This window comes from Exophiala spinifera (genome assembly GCF_000836115.1).
Source record: "Exophiala spinifera strain CBS 89968 unplaced genomic scaffold supercont1.5, whole genome shotgun sequence".
Taxonomy (NCBI): domain Eukaryota; kingdom Fungi; phylum Ascomycota; class Eurotiomycetes; order Chaetothyriales; family Herpotrichiellaceae; genus Exophiala; species Exophiala spinifera.
This window is the reverse complement of record NW_015622517.1, coordinates 2,950,516-2,970,608: the sequence shown is the minus strand read 5'-3', so window position 1 is coordinate 2,970,608 and position 20,093 is coordinate 2,950,516. Positions and strand designations below refer to the sequence as shown.

Below are 20,093 nucleotides of genomic sequence, written 5' to 3'. Positions count from 1 at the left end.
GGAGATGAAGACTCACAGAAGCCATCGCTGAATGTGAATTCGTGGTGGACGGGGACTCTGAGCGCGAAAGCACAGGTTTGAGGGCTCGGCGAAAAAAAGGCGACGAGGTGTATCGATTAGAATTAGTGGACAGAGGGGTTTCGCGTGGGAATCTGTCGGCGCAATGATTTCGCAAAGACCAAAAACAAGAAAGAGGCTGAAGCTGAGCCGAAGAGTAGAACAAAAATGAGAATGTCTACAACAATGAGAGTATTCACCCCCAGGAAAGGCGACAAGCTACATCCTCCAAACGACGCCAGTCTCCATCGGTCTGAGAGTCTGCTTGGCACTGCCGCTTAGCCTCTTTCGTTAACCCCGAGAGCAGCATCGTCGCCTCGTTCTCAGCCCAGGCATTCACAAGGCGGTACAGGTGGCTACAGAAGTTGAGAAAAGTCTTTCATTCCTGTGAATCCATGTCTGTCTCAGTGGGAGATGGCATCGGGTCAAGGAATACACCTGTGATGGTCTCCCACTTGAGTACTTCTGATGCCTGATTGTGCGCAGCCACTGTGTATTCGACTCGACTCGAGTTCTAAAGCCTCGAGAACAAGCATACCCTCGAATGCACATCGTGTTAATGTTTCAAATCTGGTACATGGCTGGCTGGAGTTATTCTACCTCCTAAAGAGCGGCGTCACTCTGGACAGAGCCCAGATCGCACAAAATTGGTACATTGAAGAGACAATCACCCCCCAACTCCATTGACAACACGATAGACCTGAACATCGCGCATGTAGGCTATTGATTCCCCGTTTTCGTCCCATTTTCATGATGGTATCATATGTCCCCGAAGACTTCAGCCATAAACTCCCGAGAGCTTCGTACACAACCATTATGCAGGACAGATGTTTCATGCCGTACCCAGAATCTTGTCAACATCCTTCTTATCCACCACAGCGCCCCCTTCAGAGCATTTGGCCTTCGACCGTAGCTCGCTACACAAATTGTCAATATCGATTTCGCCATTCCGGAATTTCTCCATTGATTGGAGACGATCCCTGGATGAAAAGTCAGCTTACTTGGACTTCTGAAGCAAGGACAGGGGACATATACTAACCATATCTTGTTACAAGTCATGGGTTTGTCGTTGTCTGGCACGACTTCTTCGTTCTTAGCTGCTTCGACCATTTTCATGAGGTCGTTCTGCTTATTATAAGACTGATCCGGCGTGAGATCGGTGTAGTTGTGAAATGGGCTGCCCAGATCTGGCAACGGATAGGCATCGTTGAAGAAGGCCCCAAAGTCTTGCGACAGAATGTTGTCTTGAGTCTCACGGTAGTCCCCGAACAAGACCGGATCAAATGAGGTATGATTTGACTGAGCCATGAAATCAAACCCATTGCCATCCAAGCTGTGTGCATTTTGGCTCAAGCCTGAAGATACTCCGTTAGACATGTTCAATATGGGAGGTACAGGGTCGTCCACGCAGCCACAGGCCAGTTGGAGTTGTTGGCAGAGGTCCTTACCTCCAAATGAGTACGGATTTTCTTCATGGATAGGGTTGAGGCCGATGTCAGTGATCTTATGTACCGGAGAGTTGAGGCTGGGTTCTGGGGATGTACCGATCGAGGAACTGTGATTTTGAGACTCCGTTGACGAGCTGGGGGAATCGTGGGCGGACATGCTCGAATTGGAGTATAAACCAGAGGCATTGCCTTGGCCATTGTAATTGGTTGTATTGTAATTATTCTGAAGGAAGTATCCGTTCGCTGAGGCATGTCGGCTTGCCTCGAGGATTGAAGGACTGAACAGACTTGACAGGCTATCAACGCTTCCATGGTGCTCTTTTGGCGCTGGTTGAGGCTGAGGGGAAGCTGAATACCCATTACTCAATGGGGACTGGCTGAGGGATCCAAATCTAGCAGGCTGGTTCTGTGAAGTCGAGGGCGACCCACGGTTGTTGGCATTGCCATTTGCCTGGGTCGAGCTAGGCGTTGCGACTGAAGATGCTCGACTGGAGGCTGTGGTTGGCGCTTTCTGCGAATTCGAACCAAACAGATTTGTCCCAGGCATAGGAGGCAGATCGCCAAATTTCGGGAACTCAAATTTGAAATCGTTTTGAGTGTTAACGCCAGAATTGTTTCGTCCTTGAGTTACAACCGGTTGCGAGCGGTTCAAGCCATTACTACTGATCCATGAGAGGCGCTTTCGATATTCTTTCAGTTCAACTTGGAGACGTTCTACCTGAGCTCGCAAGAGACCGTTCTCGTGATTGGCGGACTCGGAGGCCTTTTCGAGATCCTCAACCTTCGTCTCGAGATCTTTCAGATGCTTTTCCTTCCGCTCGCGGAAGGCACGCTGGGCTGCTCGGTTCTGAGCCTTGCGCTTCTGTGAATCGATTATTAGTTTTGTCCCTCCTCACCGTGGGACCATACATACAGAGGTGGGTTCAGAGGTCAAAGGCTTTCTGCCAGGCTTCTTGGCAGTTTTGTCTTCACCCTCACGTCTTTTCCCTCCTCCTTCGTCATCGTCCTCTTTGCCGTCAATGCTTTTCCTCTTATCGTGAAGCTCGCCAGGGATATCCCCAATCATGCGAGCATTCTCATCAAAGTCAAAACTCTCATCGCCGAAGTCGGCTTCGGGATCGAAATCGAGGAAAGGACTCTCGTCACTGAAGTCGAGGTTGGTAGAGCCTGGAGCAGACATGTTGGGTGTGAAGTTAAGATTTTGAGGGGTGGACTTTTGCGTAGATTGCTGATTCGAGGATTTGTTGGAGTTCAACGCCGCCATAAGCAATTCTTGTTGATCCGGAGAGAGAAAAAGACCTTCTGTAGATTGGCGCGACATTGAAACGTAGACCCGATAGCTGCGCTGCCTCTGTCTCGGTCACAGACTGGGCTGGCTGGAGCAATCGACTTGTTCAGGCGGGAAGCGCGGAGCGACTCAAAGGCTCTCACGAACGGCCTCGCGTGATGCCTCCCTCTACTGCTTGTCAATGGCAGTAGCAAGAGGCTCGAAGTAGAGCGCAAAAATGTTCGATAGCAGTATGAACTGCTTGGAAGAAGACGAATCGAAGATGAAAGAATAATAGTGGGTGGCAGTAAGGGTGCGGGATGGGCGGGGCGGTCAGCGCACGCTTGAGATAATTACAAGGCTGGCCGGATGGATGAGGGCAGTGCCTGCCCAAGATGAAGGGATCCTGATAGGGGCGAAGGAATGACGAAAGGTGTAATAGAAGTTTGAGGTCGGGTGAGGGTTGTTTGCTGCAGCCAGATACGGTGGTAGCAGGAGAAGAATGAATAATGGATGAGGCGCCGAGGGGAAGAGCGAGGACGCATTCCACTACTGATTGCAGACAGCAGGGACAGACCCTGCCAAGATCTACCTACGCGCCTCTTTAAGCCAGGACTCGGGGGCTGTTCGTTAACTACGATGCTCCGTAGACCCTCCTAAAAAAGCACCACTGCCTTATGAGTACTAGGCCAGCCAGGTAACCTCAGGGCCTGGAGAGCGCCCGGACATGTCATGGAGTTTGCTTTCTCGCCTAAGGGCCTGCATTTCCCGGCGAGCAGCCACTCAATTGCCTCTTTTCGAGCCCTACCGAGCGAGACACGGAGTCCAAGGTACGAATACGAGTACGAGCCGATGTCATCGACCCAGAGGGGATATCTAGAGCAGACAGCTTGCCCTCGAGAATTTGATCGACTTCATCTCCCTCGACAGGCGAGGGAAGTCAATGACCACCATAGCGCTCAAATCTTCACCCTTGTCCACGCAAGTCTCTGCTCTGGGTGGTGGAAAAGGCCTCGTGGGCCAGGTCGAGATGTGGCAAACTCTCCGGATGGGAGCAGCATCAACCTCGTCCAAAGTTGATTTCTAAGCTGACTAGAGCCGCGACTGGTCCATGCGCATCCACGATAGTCCATGCCGTCCTTTCAAATTTATCACCAAACTTCATTTAGGCACTCTTGCCGGCTATGATACCATGGCGCTGACATCGCAATTGGAGAGTCTTTTCTGAAGGCACTCGGACGAATGAGAATCCTTATCCCATGGTTCCTGGACGAAGGGGATCGCTCTTCAAGCCTGACTCACATTGTACTGTATACTACTGATTTAGAGCTGCTCGCTTCTGCGACGTCATCACTACCTAAACATCACCTGAGGTTCTCTCGAACCAGATTGTGTGAAGAGCCGAAGTGTGGTTATTCTCTGTCTGTAATAGTGATGTTGCAACTGCAACTTCTCTTCCACGGGTCAACGTCGAGTCCCTGGCCATTTCGCCTGGTTCCTCCACCACGGACTTTGCCGGGTGCCAGGCTGGGGCAAATGGTCACTCTCGGCTGGCGTCGATGGAACGTCTGCAGCCTGTGGTAGGGATACGAGTACGCCGAGGACAGAAGATCGCTGGCAACATGGTGTGCACATCTGCGTAGCACCTCCCCGTACCCATAGGGATGCCCTTTTGAGATCTGAGAGATGATTAGCGACGATCTGAATATGCCGGCCCCCTTACTCCGAACTCGTAGACCCCTCTGGCCGATGATGGGACGTGCTGATAAGTGTAGGTGCCTGGGCGAGTCTGAGTTAGGATTGTCTGGTGGCCTGCGGAAGACTCGCTCCCATCAAGGCCCAAGGCACAAAGACCTCGGGCCATCAGACCCGGACACTCTTGGCACATTTTGATCGTACTGCGCCGACTGTATCGCATATCGCAGGCTTGAGTCTGTAAGAACTACATACCTGAATTTGCCCTGATCATCCAGTCCGCTTCATGTTCCAGTAAATAACCTACTTCCGTTTCAACATTCCCAGATTTTGGACTCTTCACCTCGACGCACCAAAGTGCCAGGATGAGTTCAGCCGAGTTGGCCGCTTTCGAGAATGAACTCAAAGAATACTCACTGCAACTGGAGACAGTGCAGTCAAGTCTACAAGATGACCCAGACAACACTGAACTACAAAGCCTGAAGTCGGAACTTGAAGAAGTTATTTCCCTCACCGAAGCTGCCATTGCAGAACTAAAACCTGCTTCAGTGCCAGCGCATTCTGCAAAGCCTTCTCCGCCACCGGTGAAAGAGAAATGGTCCAAAGAAAACCACCCAGCTTATCAAGCCGGCTACCGGAAACCCGATGTTGAAGAAGAGCCACACACCCCAACCACATTCGCGGTCAACGACAATGTCATGGCTAGATGGAAATCAGGCGACGGGGGATATTATGCCGCTAGAATTACGTCGATTACCGGCTCATCGAGCGACCCGGTGTACATTGTCACCTTTAAAAGCTACGGAAACACGGAGACACTGAAATCCAGAGACATCAAGCCATTATCGAATGAGGCAAAGAAGCGGAAAGCTGATGGCATCTCAGGATCATCCACTCCGGTTCCTGCGCCGCCCAATCCAAGCGTCATTTCTGCAGCGGCCAGTGTCGATCCCACTCTGGCCCAGCAGGCCAAACGAGAGCCCAGCAAAGTCAGCGATGGCCCTGTCAGACCGGCCAAGATACCACGCAAGGTGAAGGCGAACAAAGAGTTGGAGGCGGGCAAGACCAAGTGGCAAGACTTTGCGGCCAAATCCAAGGCCGGCAAATTTACCAAGAAAGAAAGCATGTTCCGCACTGGACAAGGTGTGAATGCCAGAGGTAAGACCCCCATTCCTGTTATGATGCTATATGCTTAACTCGTTCACAGTTGGCTTCACTGGTAGTGGACATGAGATGCGCAAAGATCCCACCCGAACACGACATATTTACCAACAAGGCAACTCGGACGAATGATCAAGAGCATCGTGGAGAATCTCATGACTTTTTTGCTTTTAGTACTTTCCTGGCTTGAGCGTTTATGATCAATCCCACGGGCCTATCGCTGACCGCATTGCACCTTGCAGATGGGTATAAGACACGAACATGCATCGATCATCCCGAAATCAGAATGATATTTGAGTCAAGTATCTTCCTTTGCTAGGTGTATTGGTTCTGACATGTGGAAAATCATCTATAGGATGTTGTAACAACACATGCGTATCGCGCGGAAAACTTATAGCCTTTCTTTACTCTCGTTTCTGTACACGTTATGCGACGTTCTTCTCACCATCCAGTGGCCAAATGGGATTCCCATGTACTGTGCACTCGAAGTGGGCAACACAAGGGGGCGTCTGCCTGCTTCGAAGTCGTTAATCTGAGCTTACGACTAGAGATCCGCATGACTCGCAGATTTGCTTTCGCGCACCCACCCGTCTAAGTGCACACTTGCTCCCTTGGTCTCGAGCATGCGGTCCCGTGAACTGTCAAGTTCTAGACATCAAACTTTACATGACATCGTCTGGTGCCTGGCCGTGTGAGGTCCTGATATATCGTGCTCCTCTGCAGAAGCGAGATAAAAATCAGTCTCAAATCTTCAGCAGGGGTGGCTTGGTCTCAAACAAACACCAGCTGGCTTTTGATACATGATGCGTGGAAGCCACGATTGACAATGAGAACTGGACGATTGAAAAGTGATGACCAGGTAGTCATTTAGAGCCTCACAGGCCACCTTGTATTCTGAAACTGCTCACGACCAAGACAAGCATGTTGATGATGCCCCAGAGCAAGGGTGTCCACGTGCTCATGGCAAAGTATCCCGCGTTGTAGACCGCGCCGAGGACCAAGCCGACCATGGTCCCGGCCAACAGGGCCTCGAGCCCGCCGAGAACGATGTAGACCACGGGCACGATCCAGACCCATCCGAGCGTTTCGCCGATGGGGTTGTCGCCGAGCAGCCTCCTGTTCTTCGTGCTCAGGTTCCTCCCCGCGGGCGAGGCGAGGAACCTCCTCCGGCTCGACGCCGAGCTGAGCTGCATCAGCACCGCCCACGCCGCCACGCAGATGTGCGCCGCCACGATGGTGATGAGCGTCCAGTACAGCGTGTACCGGTAGATGTCCGAGAGGTAGTACAGGTATCGAGACTGGCCGGGCGGCGCGCGGATGGGCCAGTACAGCGAAGGGAACTCGGGCGTGACGTAGGACCGTGGCACGCCTGCGCCGTAGACGTACATGCTAGACATGGCGAGAGATTGGAGTCAAGGTTGACAACTCGGGGTTGTTTGAAAAGGGAGAAAAAGAGAGAGAGAGAGAGAGAGCGTGTGTGTGTGTCTTTAGAACAAAGCGCAAAGGCGACGTGCCCCGTGGTTTGTTGCTGCAACTGCTGGCTCGCGTCCTGTCCTCTCAACGCCCCGACCCGGGCAGTAGGGCGACGAGCCTGCCGCCTTTGTTCATACTCTTGGGCTCACGAGAGCTGGACTGAGCGACGCGGTGTGTGTATGTGTGGGCGTGTGTGATGATTGACGGACGGGAGGATTTGTTCACTACTTTGAAGGGCCCTATGTCACGCATATACTAAGTGCCTAGAGGGATCGAGGGCGTACTCGTACTAGCCCTCAATGATGACGGGCTGCAAATCAATGCAATCACGTGCCACAGGGGACGAGTACGAGATGTTCTGTACTGTATGTATGACAATTTACACGCCAAGATATGTAAAGACCCGCATCGAGGCGTATCGTCTAAATACACTAAGCCTAGGTACTCCGTACGTGATAGTAGTTTTGGTCCGGGAGCGCTCCGGTCAAGGCCCTGTACACCCTTCGAGTCTCCCGTTTCTCGGGACTCTTCGATATATGACAAGTCCTCCGGAAACGTATACAGACAATACGCCTCGACTTGGCGCCTTAAACGTCACTTATCATCAAAGCACTGAAGATTGAATGCCATGAAAGCGTCCTCTCATTTAGATCTGGTAGCGGAACTGCTTGTTCTGCGAAAACTATTGTCAGCAGCTGCACTGTAGCTGGTGGAATTCGGACAAGACGTTACCTTCAAGTCTGTGAGGTCATCCTCAAAGGCATGGTCAACACCCTCGGCAATGCCAGCTTCATTGCGCTTCTTGTTGTACAGCACGCATACAAAGCGATACGCCACAATAAGCCCAAGAGCGATGAAGGCAGTGATGACCACGGCTTGCCAGCCGGGCTCGTACTGGGGTGCATCTTGTGGACGGAAGAGCAGAGGCCCAGCAAAGTTACCTATAGAAAAACCGGGTCAGGTACCATCGCTTTTCGAGTCATCGGATGATGGAAAACTCACCCAAACAATAGCCCATAAAGAGACCTGAGGATGTGACGGTTTTCTTCGTGTACCCAGCAGTATTGGCAGCTTGCAGTGACATGATGACACCATACGGGGCTGCAAAAGAGGCCAGCAAGTAGAGTCCAGCAAGGCCACCGGCCTTGTTGCTGTGCGGCAGTCGCCACATGAGGAGGGCGCCCAGAATAACTAGGAACTGGAACAAGACAACGACGTAGGACCGGCCACCACGACGACTGAGCTTGCCTGCCAGGTACGTCGAAAGGAGAGTGCATGTGCCAGCTACAAAACCAGCAGGCATCGTCAACAAAAGAGAGTTGAGCGGTGAGTAACCAAATCCGGCGATGATAATTGGGAGGTAAGTTGAGAGGGGGCCGTTCGCAATCATGATGCAAAATGCGCAAAAGAACACGAGCCAGAATTTGATGTCCGTCAACGCCTCCAAGACCTGCGCCGGCTTGAGGTGGCTATTGCGAATGCCGGCGTTGTTGACACGTAGTCTGGCCACTGCAATGTACCGCTCACGCTCAGTGAACCCCTTGGCGTGGATAGGCTCCGGGGGAAGGAACAGGAGGATAACGATGCCCCAAACAACGGTCAGAGAGCCAGCAAAAATGTACATGTACTTCCAAGGGCTGAGTGCGGCTTTGACATGACCAAATCCGTAATTGACGAGCGGAGCGAACATGGAAATGAAGCCAGCTTTCAAAATAAGTGAGCAATGGGTCTTAAGGGCTGACTTGAAGCGAACAGCCTTACCTGCAGACCACCACGAGCCGAGTCTCAAGGGCTGCTCTGTCTTCTTGTAGAAGCTGGCCACAATGATCATCAGCATTGGTGACAACCCCGCCTCAAGAAAGCCGAGAAAGAAGCGATTGACGTAGAGTGTTTTGAAGTCGGTGCACTCGATGGTCAAGATAATGTTGAGGCCCCACAGGCAGATGAGTCCAGCTGCCACGCGCTCTACCGGGAAGCGCTGAGCGAGAAGTGCAGCAGGCAAAGCACCAGCTATAGCCCCCAGATAGAAGATGGAGGAAGACATGCTATAGCGATTGCCAGTGAGTGCGAGATCCTTGCGGAGACCAAACAGCGCCTGGTGCACCGAGTGTCAGAATATGACTTTTTGTACACAGGAATGCGTTACCCAACTTACTGCTGATGAAAGCATAGACTTGTCGTAGTATATCAGCCCGTAGGTAATGAACATGAGTGGGACTAGCTTGAAGTCGATCTTTCTGACTAGCTTCTGCTCCTCCTCGGGTGTCCATTCAGCGTCCGCACCCTGATATGCGGCGATGATCTTGAGCGCTTGGTCATCATGGACGGTATCGACATGTTTGAGGGCAGACAGATCTTCAAGCTGCTCTCTGGTGTCGGTCTTTTCGATGTCCCGGGACATGTCGGTCATTGTACAGTACTTCTAGGGGGAGTTGGTAGGTATCCGTTTTCTCCTGAACCAGCTTACTTCAGGTTCCTCAACATCAGCAGACAGAGGAGCCCTGACTATTAAATAGACACGAGTACATCGCCATTCTAAGCGGTCGGCAGACCGCGTGCCCCGGTCCAGACCGCATTCGAATCAGACTGGGGAGAGGTAGTTGCGGGGACCCCACATGAACACGGTACCTCGTATAAAATGCGTGCTATGTGACTCTCTCATAAGGCGCTAGTATAGAGACAATCTCTCAAGCTAGTTAACCGTGACTCGTTTTGCTTGCTGTACTCTCTGACCACCGCCATAGATATATCGCAGAACATTGGATACAAACATCTGAGCTGAGTAGCGAGACAGCGAGCAGGGAGAAAGATCCCCTCGGTCTATGCTAAGCTGTTCTTAACAGCAACTTTGACAAGGCTTGCTAAGACACAACACAGCACCTACCTGGACCGCGTCCACGTTCAATCAGTGTAGGATGAGTTGGTGGCGCGGTCTAGGCGCGGTCTTGGTATTGTCTTGGAGGCGCATTGCCTTGGCATGACATTACTTACCTTGGCACATGATCGTATACATAATCTCACCTATAGGAAGACATGCAATTGAGTTATGAATTGTATGCGGCTGAAGAGCCGGAATGGGGGTTGAGGGAAAGACAGAATCGTGCTGTGATGAGGTTTCATTGTTGTAAGGGAGAGCGCCAGACATCGCAGGCGATCTACCTGCCTTAATGTCTCTAAAGTACACAAGTGCTAAATGAGGAAGGTGTGCCAAGAGGCGCCATTCCAGGAAAGTGCAGCGACGGGCTCAGCATGGCGCTAACGGACACGGCATTCACCGGCCTACCGGCCCTAGACCGTCTCCATACCAAGACATCATTTCTTCTGGCCTACGGGCACTTTTCCTCTTGCGCGGCCAGGAGGGCGCCGGAGGCACTACTGCACACCATATGCAGGAATGCTGAGAGACCACTACTACTTGTAGGGGTGTTGCCGGGCTGCTGGGTCATCGAGGCTGGAGCCTGTCCATACGGAGATTCGGTAATGCAAAAAGGATGTTCCGTAGCCATGTACAACCCTAGACCCCGGACTTATGCAGAAGGCTGGAACGTCAGCGGATGCCTTTTGCTTCAGCCTCTCAGGTGAATCATTTCAAGTTCCAGTTTCCTCGTACGGAGTCCTTCGATGCCTGTGCGAGGAGTAATTTTATTGCTCAGTCCCAGTTTCTCCGCACCTCGCCAGTTCTCCCCACTCCAAGCTCTCTAGAGAGCCCAGTTCTCTCTCCGGAGTGAGCAGCTGAAGCCTCTCTACCTGAGCAATGTAGGGCTGTGTGTGATTCACGCACCTCACGCAAGACCAAATCGCCGTGCAGCATGCGTACCATCAGACGGACGCCAACGTCAACATGAACACTCCATCCACCACCATGCGGGCGTGCGAAGCATGCAATGCAAAGAAAACAAAGTGCGACATGGTCCGTCCGACATGCGGTCTCTGCCAACGTACCGGCCGCTCGTGCATCTTCCCAACCTCACGAAAACCTCCTAGGCCTTCCCTCAAGCGCACAAGTTCAGAGTCGTCGAACACGTTCAGCGGTAATCTGAACCTACTTCTGAGCATTCTGGGAAAACCCGACGCCATCAACTTGGCTGCTAACCAGGCACGCATGCTTACTACAGCACAGTCTGCTACAACGCAAAACCACGTAACTGCAGCGCAGGGACAAGATGATGTCTTTGAGAGTGACTTGTCAGTGACTACACCTTCGACATCTCTACATAAGACGAGTGCACCTTCGCCGAGCCAAACAGGTGCCGTAGGTCAGCGATTTCCTTCGCAGGCTTCAAGTTTCGATGCAGTTCCTGACACCATCGAACCCATATCGGAGCACGCACCCCAACCGTCACCAACACATCCTATTCAGCAGCCCACTGTCTTTGTCTCGTACGACGTAGCATTGGATCTCATCGAGACGTTCTTTTCTCATATCCAACCTTGGCTTCCCCTTCTCCATAAACCAAGGTTCGCTGCTCGCATTCAGCAGCAGCTGGAGCCTGGCGCAGACGCTCTGCGTAATGTCTCGTTGGAGGTTCGCTTGCTGATGATGAGCATGTTCGGTCTCGCAGCGAGATTTTCGAACCATTTCACATTCCAGGGCTGTTCGCCTCTCGACCGCGCGTCGATTTACATGCCTGCCGCGCGGCAGGCGTACCTTGACCTCCGGAACCAGAATAATTCGTCTCTGTTGTACCTGCAAGGAAGCATTCTTCTCGCGGTTTTTACCTATACAGACGAGATGAACACGCAGGCCTGGATACTTACAGGGGTGTGCGTGCGCCTTGCGTACGAAATAGATCTCTACGACATTGATGGTGACTTTCGCAACAGTCCACATCATCGTGACGGCATGGACCACGTCGAATTTGAAGAGATGCGTCGTGCGTGGTGGCTGACTTGGGAGCTTGACACGTTTGGTTCTCTGGTGATGCAGAAGCCTTTTGCGGTCGATCGCCATCAGTTCAACGTGCGTCTCCCGTTGAGCGATGAGGACTGGTTTGCGGAACGCGATGTGGAATCCCAAAGGCTTCTAACAGCCCCAGAAGAATCATGGAAATCGCTACAAGGCTCTCGCAATCAAAATCCGCGAGCGTGGTTCTTGATTGTCAACCACCTGCTCTCACTAGTTGCGCAACATTTGTCGAAACCGCATCTGTCCAGCGAGTCCAACATTCAACTTGTGTCGGCTTGTAATTGCCTGAGACTAGCATGGCCATCGTCATTCCACATACTTACCTCTCCGCCTCTCTTCAATCAAAAAAGCTTCCCAGAGTCCAACTGGATCATCGGGTCACATCTTATGCTTACGACAACCTATACCATACTGTTCTCAGTTCAGCCAGAGCCTTACCCTACGTTGAGCCCAGCATCGGGAATCAGTCAGAGCTCTGAGACTAAGCTCAGTGCAAGAGTGGTGTACCTGCCCCAGATTGTCGCTCTGTGGCCACCAGAGTATATATCTCTTGCACACCCTTTTTTCGTGTGCTGTATCATGCCTACAAGGTCTGAGATTGGCACGCAGCGCTTAGACGGAAAATCTAGGGTCGCACTTGACGCCGTTGAAAATTCCATGGAGTTAGTCATTTCTCATTTTGCACAGAAATGGAAGCTGGCAACAGACGCTCTCAGTAAGTGGAAACCCCCCTCCCCGGGCGAAATTCGCCTGCGTTTGTCCAGATCCGCTAAACTACATTGACAGCCATATTCCGCTTCCTACGCGGCGCAACTCTAGACCCTGCTGCCGACCAACCCTTGAGAAGACGGTTTGCGGCCTTCTTCACGCGCAAAACGTCGTCCGACAACCCGCGGCGGAATTCGACGTCGCAGAATGGCAACGATGTTTCGCCCGGCCCAGTCTCTCAAATAGGATCAGAGTCTAGCTTACTACCTGACCCCAGTAATCAGATTGCAATTTCTGGGGCGTCGCCTGGATTGACAGATTTCGATGCCGCTCACAATCAACATCGGATTGCACGCAATCAAAGTGGTCATGATGGATCATTCTTTTGGATGGGCCAAATGTCACTACGCGATGATCTATATATCGACAGCGCTATCGGTAACCAGGCACTATATCCTTACTCGCCTATCTTCGCTCATCCACTGGACAACAGTAGCATGTTCGACTACGGTCCCTCGTAACCTCACCGACGTATCATCTTCAGGACCGACCCACGCTCAGATGTACTGAATCCACAAGACCATCGAAGCTTCGACAGGCCATTCTGGTATTTGAGAATGCTACGCTTGTACTCAGCCAAACACTCTTGGTTGATTGCAGTGCGAGCTTGTCACCGCAACGATATGCGCCGCCAAGTTTCCGATCCTTTCCGGTCACTATGTAAGGAATGTCTTGGACCTCATATACGTGGGCTGGACCTTGCCGAGGGGGAAGTCTGCGCGAGATCGCCTGCTTACCTGTCGACACCAATCACTTGTCGAGTTTCTGGCCCAGAAGCATCTTCAAGAGCAGCAGAACCTTCTCACCCCAGAAATAGGGTAATCCTACTCGTAACTCAGAGTGTCCGCTTCCTTCCCTCCAGTTCATTCCTGGATACGCGGCGACAGGTAGGCCTCACCGCTGCCAGAAAGACGCCGCGATATCGCCTTGGGAGGGGGTGGTACGCGTTGATGGTTGCATTGGTGCAGACTGGTAATTATGCAGACCGGACACTTACTGTCAGTGCATACGCACTGTACGAGGCAGGAGTTGCACCACCCTGGCTTCAAGTACCTAGATATACGAGCGAGGCTTGAGTATGAAGCAACAGCGCGGTTGGAGCGGATCCTGTCATAATCTTAACTAACGTGCGGTCACCATATCTATTTGTATGCCAGCCTTAGCAATCATCTTGATCGACACGGCTCATCCTGCCACTATGCAGGTGTGATGATTGTGCACTGCCTAGACACAAGCCAAAACGCTGGCACTTGTCTGTGCGTGCACTACAGAGCATCGGCACAAATTCATCATGTCACCATTTACTCAAATTTCATGGTGTTGACAAGCTTCATCTCTCCGGCAATCTCGACCTCGACCACATCTCCGTCCTTTAAGAAAACCTTTCGGAATATGCCTACCCCGGATGGCGTTCCGGTCATGATGACTGTGCCTGCTCGGAGTGTGGTACCTCGACTCAGATGGTGCAAGATCTGCTTGACGGACCAAATCATGTCATCGGTTCCGGTGCTCTGGAACGTCTCGCCGTTGACTTTGGTCGTGTAGCTCAGCGCGTGGGGGTCCGGAATGACAGTTGGACTGGTGATCCACGGTCCTATGGGCGCAAACTTGTCGAAGGACTTGGCGTAGCAGAACTGTCCGCCACTGACATCTGGTAATTGGTAGTTTCGCGCCGACACGTCGTTGCCAATGGTGTAGCCGAGCACGACTTCAGCCAAGTCGAAATCCTCGGGCAGGTTCTTGACGTCTTTGCCCACGACCACTGTCAACTCACCTTCGAAGTCGAGCATTTTTTGAGCGTCGGGGCATATCGGAATTTCCTCGTCAGGACCAGCCAAAGCATCGGCAGGTTTAGTGAAGACAACTGGGAATGGGGGAACTTGGAGCTTTGTGTGTAAGAACCATCAGCATCAGCGCCAAGGGTAGCTGGATTTCCGAAAGGTCCGCAAAGTTGGAAGTGTAGTAAAGTGTAGGAGGTACTCACCGAGGCTTCCTCGGCGTGCTTCCGGTAGTTGAGACCAATACATTGTATGATAGGCGTCTTTTCGAGTGGACAAAGCAACTATTAAGCCCAAGGTCAGCAGTTATAGCAGGAATGCTGAGACCGAGACAGGGAGCAACCCACTTTCTCAACCGTGATGACTTGCTCGGATTCTGGCTGGAAACCGCTCGTCACCGATCCGCTCAGCAGTCGTACTTTGTAAGATCCATTTATGGCTTCCACGAGATCGCCGTAACGTGCAGCGCCGTCGTGGGCAAAACGAACCAATCTCTTGAACGACATTTTTGTCAGACCTGTTGGACTTCTTTTTGTTGGATGTGGTCTCATCCTGCGCGGAGTCCCAGTATTTATTATCCAGACAGTTTTGGCGGAATCACTCCGAAGCCAGAACGGGACCTCGCTACAACGGGGCACACCGCGGTCCTCCACACGGCAATTAGCCATGACCGTCCTGCGCCGAGCCTCCACTACGAGTACATTACTCCTCATATCATGTTTCTTCGCGCAGCTGACGATAACGAAGAGAGCAAAAAGGCCAACTACAGCGTTTTGGCGCGAAGATTCGAGACATACGGAGTACACCATGTCGATTTCCAAAGTCAAGGTTGTGCGTCTTGCGCACGTCCATTATGCACATCCAGATCTCCAGCGCGGGGTGGACTTTCTCCTCGATTTTGGCATGATTGAGGCGAGCCGTGAAGGTCAAAAGGTTTACCTCCGTGGATACGGCATCCAGCCATACGTCTACCTGGCTGAACAGTCCCCGGATGACAAGAGGCATTTCCTTGGAGGCTACTGGGCCGTCGAGAGCGAAGCCGAGCTACAGAAGGCAGCGAACTTGCCAAACGCGTCCCCGATCAAGGACCTCGAGGGCCCTGGCGGTGGCAAAGTGGTTACGATCGTTGATCCCAACGGGCACGTCGTTGGCTTCGTCTGGGGTCAGCAGCTTCGAACGCACGATATGTCAACGTCGGAGCAAGTTGCTGGATCCTTGGACAAAACTGGCGGTGACTTCAACTTTGCCGCACAGAAGACCCGCAAGGGATCTTGGAGGAGGTTCAATGTTGGCCCCAGCCCGGTCCATAAGCTCGGGCACTATGGCTACATGACGAGGCCGGAAAAGCTCAAGGAGACGTTGAAGTGGTACCTGGACCTCATCAACTTGAAAATCACGGACAGCATGTACGATCCGGTAACGGGTGAGGATGAGACGTGTTTTATGCATATCGACCTTGGTCAGCAATACACCGACCACCATGTGAGTCAAACGTCCGCAAGAAAAGAAAGAAAAGGAAAGGCCGCGGCTAACGTGCAGAGACAGAGTTTTTTCCTGGGATCGACACCAAACACGACAAAGGCACACGTCCACCACTCCAGCTTCGAGGTCAACGACTATGATACTGAACTGCTTGGCCATGACCACCTGAGAAAGAAAGGTTGGACGAATTGTTGGGGTGTGGGTAGACATGTCCTGGGCAGTCAAATATTTGACTATTGGTAGGATTCTCCCTTTTTTGTCTTGTCGTCTGGATCTTCGCAGGTACTGACCGGGGTGATATCGCAGGTTTGACGGCTCCGGCAACGTGGTTGAGCATTATTCTGATGGTGACATGGTAAATGAGGACACGCCACGGGGAAGAGAGCCTGCTGCTATAGATGGAATCGCCGTCTGGGGTCCCAACGTGACGTTAGGATTTGCTACAGGCAGAATTGAAGATGCTGGAAAACCGTTTGTGGCCCCTCCAGACGTCCAGCATGCCACGCCTGCAGTCGCTTAGGCAATACTCCTGAGAAGACTATAGTAGTGATTCTCGCATGAGAGCCACCAGGACCCATCCAGCCTTTGAAATTCGCTCGGTATATGCGTTCACACGTACATACAATACAGACAGTATGCTGCATTACTTTGGCCCCGATGAACACCGGCAAAGGCCGTTCCCCACAACTTATATCCAATATCGGAAAACTTGACGCCCCGTCCCCGGACCCCGGGATTGCCTCGGCTTTGACCCACTATATTCTGCGGCCACGCGCCGAGTCAGCGGAGTAGGTGTGCGGGCGACTGACTTTACGGTCAATGACCTGTGAGAAATATCTACCGTCAGAGCGCCCGACTTGGTAGAGACGTAGTAATCTTCAATAACTCAAAGCGGACAGAAGAGGACTGCAATTGATATCATACCAGTTTGCTACTGTTCGCTTGACTCGTCCAACGTTGGGTCAACATCCCACCTCAATCAGCGGCGCAAGCGATATTCAAGGATAGTGGTACATTATCATCATCATCATCATCATGAGCAGCACTGGGGGTCCAATCCACCACGAGACGCCGGTGCTCGTTGTCGGCGCAGGTCCCGCTGGATTGATCGCAGCTCTGCAGTTGGCGACCAACGGGCAGAAATGCATGCTGGTTGAGCGAAACCGCACGACAACATCATGGCCCAAGATGGACATTACCAACGTCCGAAGCATGGAACTGCTCAAGCGTCTATCGGTTGATCAAGGACTGCGCAACGTCGGTGAGCTTTCTCCTCTGACCTTTGACCTTTTTTTTGGCAACTTTCCACAAGGGAATGTGCGTCCAACTGACGCACATACATCAATAGCGTGGATACGTTAATTGTGCTAAATGCTGACGACAACCACTTTGTGTGTGTGGGTCCCAGGTGTACCGCAACAGTATTCGTTCGATGTTCTTTTCAGCACCAGTATCGCCGAAGGAGGGAAACTGCTGGCAAAATGGGTAGGTCTCCTTTTTTCATATTCATCTTCCTAGCCCAGTATACACGTACTATGTACATATATGCTGGTGGGAGTTTGTGTGTTAACATAACATTTACCGTATCTCCAGGATCTTCCTTCACCCGACGAGTGGCGGAGACGGATTCGAGAGCAAAACGACGGGTCCATGCCACGCGAGCCCTACCAGCGATGTTCACAGGCTATATTCGAGGCTTGGCTGAAGCCGCAAATCGAGGCGAATCCGCTGATCGAAACCCACTTTGGATGGACTTTCAAGACGCTGGAGGAGTCTCCCGATGGCGTCCGCTGCTCGGTGCTGGACCTCGACGGCCAGGAACATGTCATTGACGCGAAATATGTCATCGGCTGCGACGGCGCCGGAAGCAAGGTTCGAGCAGCCATCGGTAGCCAACTGGTCGGCGGCGCAGTGTGAGTACAGTCCCCGGTTTTTCTTCCCAAGAACAATTTGATTCTTGTGTACCCTATTCTAAAAACTGACAACGAACGACCAAAAAATCAAGGCCTGGCGCGTCGTACCTCGTCCATTTCAAATCAAGAGACCTCAGCAAGCTGCATCGACAGGGTCAATTCTGGCACATCTTCTTCACCAGCGGCGCCACCATAATTTCCCAAGACGAAAATGACACGTGGACCATCCATGTTCCAGTGCCAATCGGGACCGACGCCAAAACATTGGACCCAAAAGAGGCCATATTCACGGGCCTTGGTGGCGAGCTTGGCCGTCTGGAGATTGAGGTTGACGAGATCCTGGTGACCAGCGTTTGGCGGCCCAACATCTTCCTGGCAAATAAATACACCTCCGACCACGGCCGCATTTTCATCTCGGGCGACGCGGCGCACCAGAACATTCCTACCGGGGGCTACGGGATGAACACGGCCGTGGGCGACAGCTTCGATATTGGCTGGAAGGTCGCCGCCGTCCTCGCCGGCTACGGCGGCGAGCACCTCTTGAGGTCCTACGAACCCGAGCGCCGTCCCGTGGCGGCGCGAAACATCGAGCGTTCCGGCGTGCACATGGGGCTCCACCAGGAGATCCAGACCTGGTCCTCGCAGGCGCCCGGCGTCATCACGTCGCAGACGCCCGAGGGCGAGGCTCTGCGGAGCAAGGTCGCCGCGAAGTACGAGGCCCAGGACGGAGAGAACAAGGACCTCGGACTCGAGCTCGGCTACCGCTACACGACGTCGCCCGTCGTCGTCGGTGAAGATGCCAGGGATGAGCCCACCTGGAATTTCAGACACTACGTCCCCTCTACTTTCCCCGGTGTGCGCGCGCCACACGTTTTCTTGAAGGACGGCGAGACCAGCATCTTTGACCTCTTCGGTACAGGCCCAGAGTACACCCTGGTCGACTTCACCGCCGGCGGATCGTACGGCTCTGTTTTCGCCGCCGCTGCAGCCGAGGCCCATGTGCCTTTGAAGGTGGTGCGTCTCCCCGACGAAGCCCACGTGAGGAGGATTTGGGAAAGGGATGCGGTGCTTGTGCGGCCCGACGACCACGTCGCCTGGCGCGCCGCAGAAGGCGATGGCGTGGCCGCGGATCCGGAACTGGCAAAGGAAGTGCTTGCCGTTGCTGTCGGCCAGAAGCAGAGTGCTTCGTCGCTACGGCTGAAAGACGCAACGGCGGCCGAGGTCGCATACGCAAAGCCCAGCCACTTGAATGGCGAGGCGTTTACGGGCACCACAGGCGTCCAGAAACACGAAGAGGTTCAGAGTTTGGCTGCTTTCCAGCAATAGTTGAGCAACAAATACATTTCGTTGTCAATAGTTTCTTTTTCATGCGAGCCGACGTAAGAATACGATTTGATTTCTATATGCGAAACTGTGCGTAGATTTCTATATGCGAAACTGTGCGTAGTTACAGTAAATGCCGTTGTTCACCACATCCCTCATGCTGCTCGGTCATCGCCCCCCAGCTTGTGTGTTGTTGATGATACCTCACTTGTGCATCGGAATAACTCAAATCCACACGGGGTACATCCTGCAAAACATGAGTTCCCCCTGTGACCGGTCGTCTTGGAGGTGGAGTGATGCACGGCTCCAGGTTTTGACAGCCCAGGCGTGGCGCAGTGCCGAACACCGTGCCCACATAATAATACCCCGTGCAGTCTAGTTTCAAAGCCCCCTCTCCACTCAGAGGACCGCGGCAGAACGGTGTTCCCCAAGGTCCCCAAGGCATCATGCGGTGCCCCGAAGCCGGGGGTGGGGCACACTCCTTCACCTGAGGAGCAAGGTAGCCGGCACATCAACCGTATTGGATGGGCAAACGAAGGGGGAAGCGGCACATCACTCAAGGATTCTAGGACACCATGGGTCGGCAGATATATCACCAGGTCCGGGTGTAGGTGCCATTGCTGTTTTACAGCCAAATATTCTTCCCACCCCATCGAATCATTGATGAGACCAATATCGGGAGATCAGTGATCATGGCAGCCAAGAATTTGAGTGTCACCGTCATCGGAGCAGGTATTGGAGGTTTGGTCTGCGCAATTGCGTGTAGACAAGGAGGGCTGGGCGTGCAGATTCTCGAACAAGCACCAGCGATACTGCCGGTAC

At 52.7% G+C, this 20,093-nt stretch overlaps 8 protein-coding genes across 8 annotated transcripts; 4 read left to right on the top strand and 4 right to left on the bottom strand.

Moving 5' to 3' along the window:
- Positions 1–889: 889 nt before the first annotated feature.
- Positions 890–2,685, bottom strand: PV08_07641 (uncharacterized protein; the record flags this gene model as incomplete). Its single annotated transcript, XM_016381970.1, has 3 exons — positions 890–1,037; positions 1,097–2,367; positions 2,419–2,685. 3 exons carry the CDS (start codon positions 2,683–2,685, stop codon positions 890–892), a joined length of 1,686 nt encoding a protein of 561 aa, XP_016235072.1.
- A 2,147-nt stretch (positions 2,686–4,832) lies between these two features.
- Positions 4,833–5,760, top strand: PV08_07640 (uncharacterized protein; the record flags this gene model as incomplete). Its single annotated transcript, XM_016381969.1, has 2 exons — positions 4,833–5,625; positions 5,675–5,760. 2 exons carry the CDS (start codon positions 4,833–4,835, stop codon positions 5,758–5,760), a joined length of 879 nt encoding a protein of 292 aa, XP_016235071.1.
- A 743-nt stretch (positions 5,761–6,503) lies between these two features.
- On the bottom strand, positions 6,504–7,025 carry PV08_07639 (uncharacterized protein; the record flags this gene model as incomplete). Its single annotated transcript, XM_016381968.1, has 1 exon — positions 6,504–7,025. One exon carries the CDS (start codon positions 7,023–7,025, stop codon positions 6,504–6,506), a length of 522 nt encoding a protein of 173 aa, XP_016235070.1.
- Positions 7,026–7,743: 718 nt separating this feature from the next.
- PV08_07638 (uncharacterized protein) lies at positions 7,744–9,502 on the bottom strand (the record flags this gene model as incomplete). The annotated part of the gene is made up of 4 exons (XM_016381967.1): positions 7,744–8,042; positions 8,104–8,805; positions 8,863–9,196; positions 9,257–9,502. 4 exons carry the CDS (start codon positions 9,500–9,502, stop codon positions 7,744–7,746), a joined length of 1,581 nt encoding a protein of 526 aa, XP_016235069.1.
- A 1,440-nt stretch (positions 9,503–10,942) lies between these two features.
- Positions 10,943–13,236, top strand: PV08_07637 (uncharacterized protein; the record flags this gene model as incomplete). Its single annotated transcript, XM_016381966.1, has 2 exons — positions 10,943–12,722; positions 12,794–13,236. 2 exons carry the CDS (start codon positions 10,943–10,945, stop codon positions 13,234–13,236), a joined length of 2,223 nt encoding a protein of 740 aa, XP_016235068.1.
- Positions 13,237–14,076: 840 nt separating this feature from the next.
- PV08_07636 (uncharacterized protein) lies at positions 14,077–15,059 on the bottom strand (the record flags this gene model as incomplete). Its single annotated transcript, XM_016381965.1, has 3 exons — positions 14,077–14,661; positions 14,760–14,837; positions 14,901–15,059. The coding sequence occupies 3 exons, from the start codon at positions 15,057–15,059 to the stop codon at positions 14,077–14,079; spliced, it is 822 nt and encodes a 273-aa protein (XP_016235067.1).
- Positions 15,060–15,360: 301 nt separating this feature from the next.
- On the top strand, positions 15,361–16,555 carry PV08_07635 (uncharacterized protein; the record flags this gene model as incomplete). The annotated part of the gene is made up of 3 exons (XM_016381964.1): positions 15,361–16,035; positions 16,099–16,274; positions 16,342–16,555. The coding sequence occupies 3 exons, from the start codon at positions 15,361–15,363 to the stop codon at positions 16,553–16,555; spliced, it is 1,065 nt and encodes a 354-aa protein (XP_016235066.1).
- Positions 16,556–17,070: 515 nt separating this feature from the next.
- Positions 17,071–19,274, top strand: PV08_07634 (uncharacterized protein; the record flags this gene model as incomplete). The annotated part of the gene is made up of 4 exons (XM_016381963.1): positions 17,071–17,296; positions 17,444–17,520; positions 17,629–17,948; positions 18,041–19,274. The coding sequence occupies 4 exons, from the start codon at positions 17,071–17,073 to the stop codon at positions 19,272–19,274; spliced, it is 1,857 nt and encodes a 618-aa protein (XP_016235065.1).
- Between the last annotated feature and the right edge of the window lie 819 nt (positions 19,275–20,093).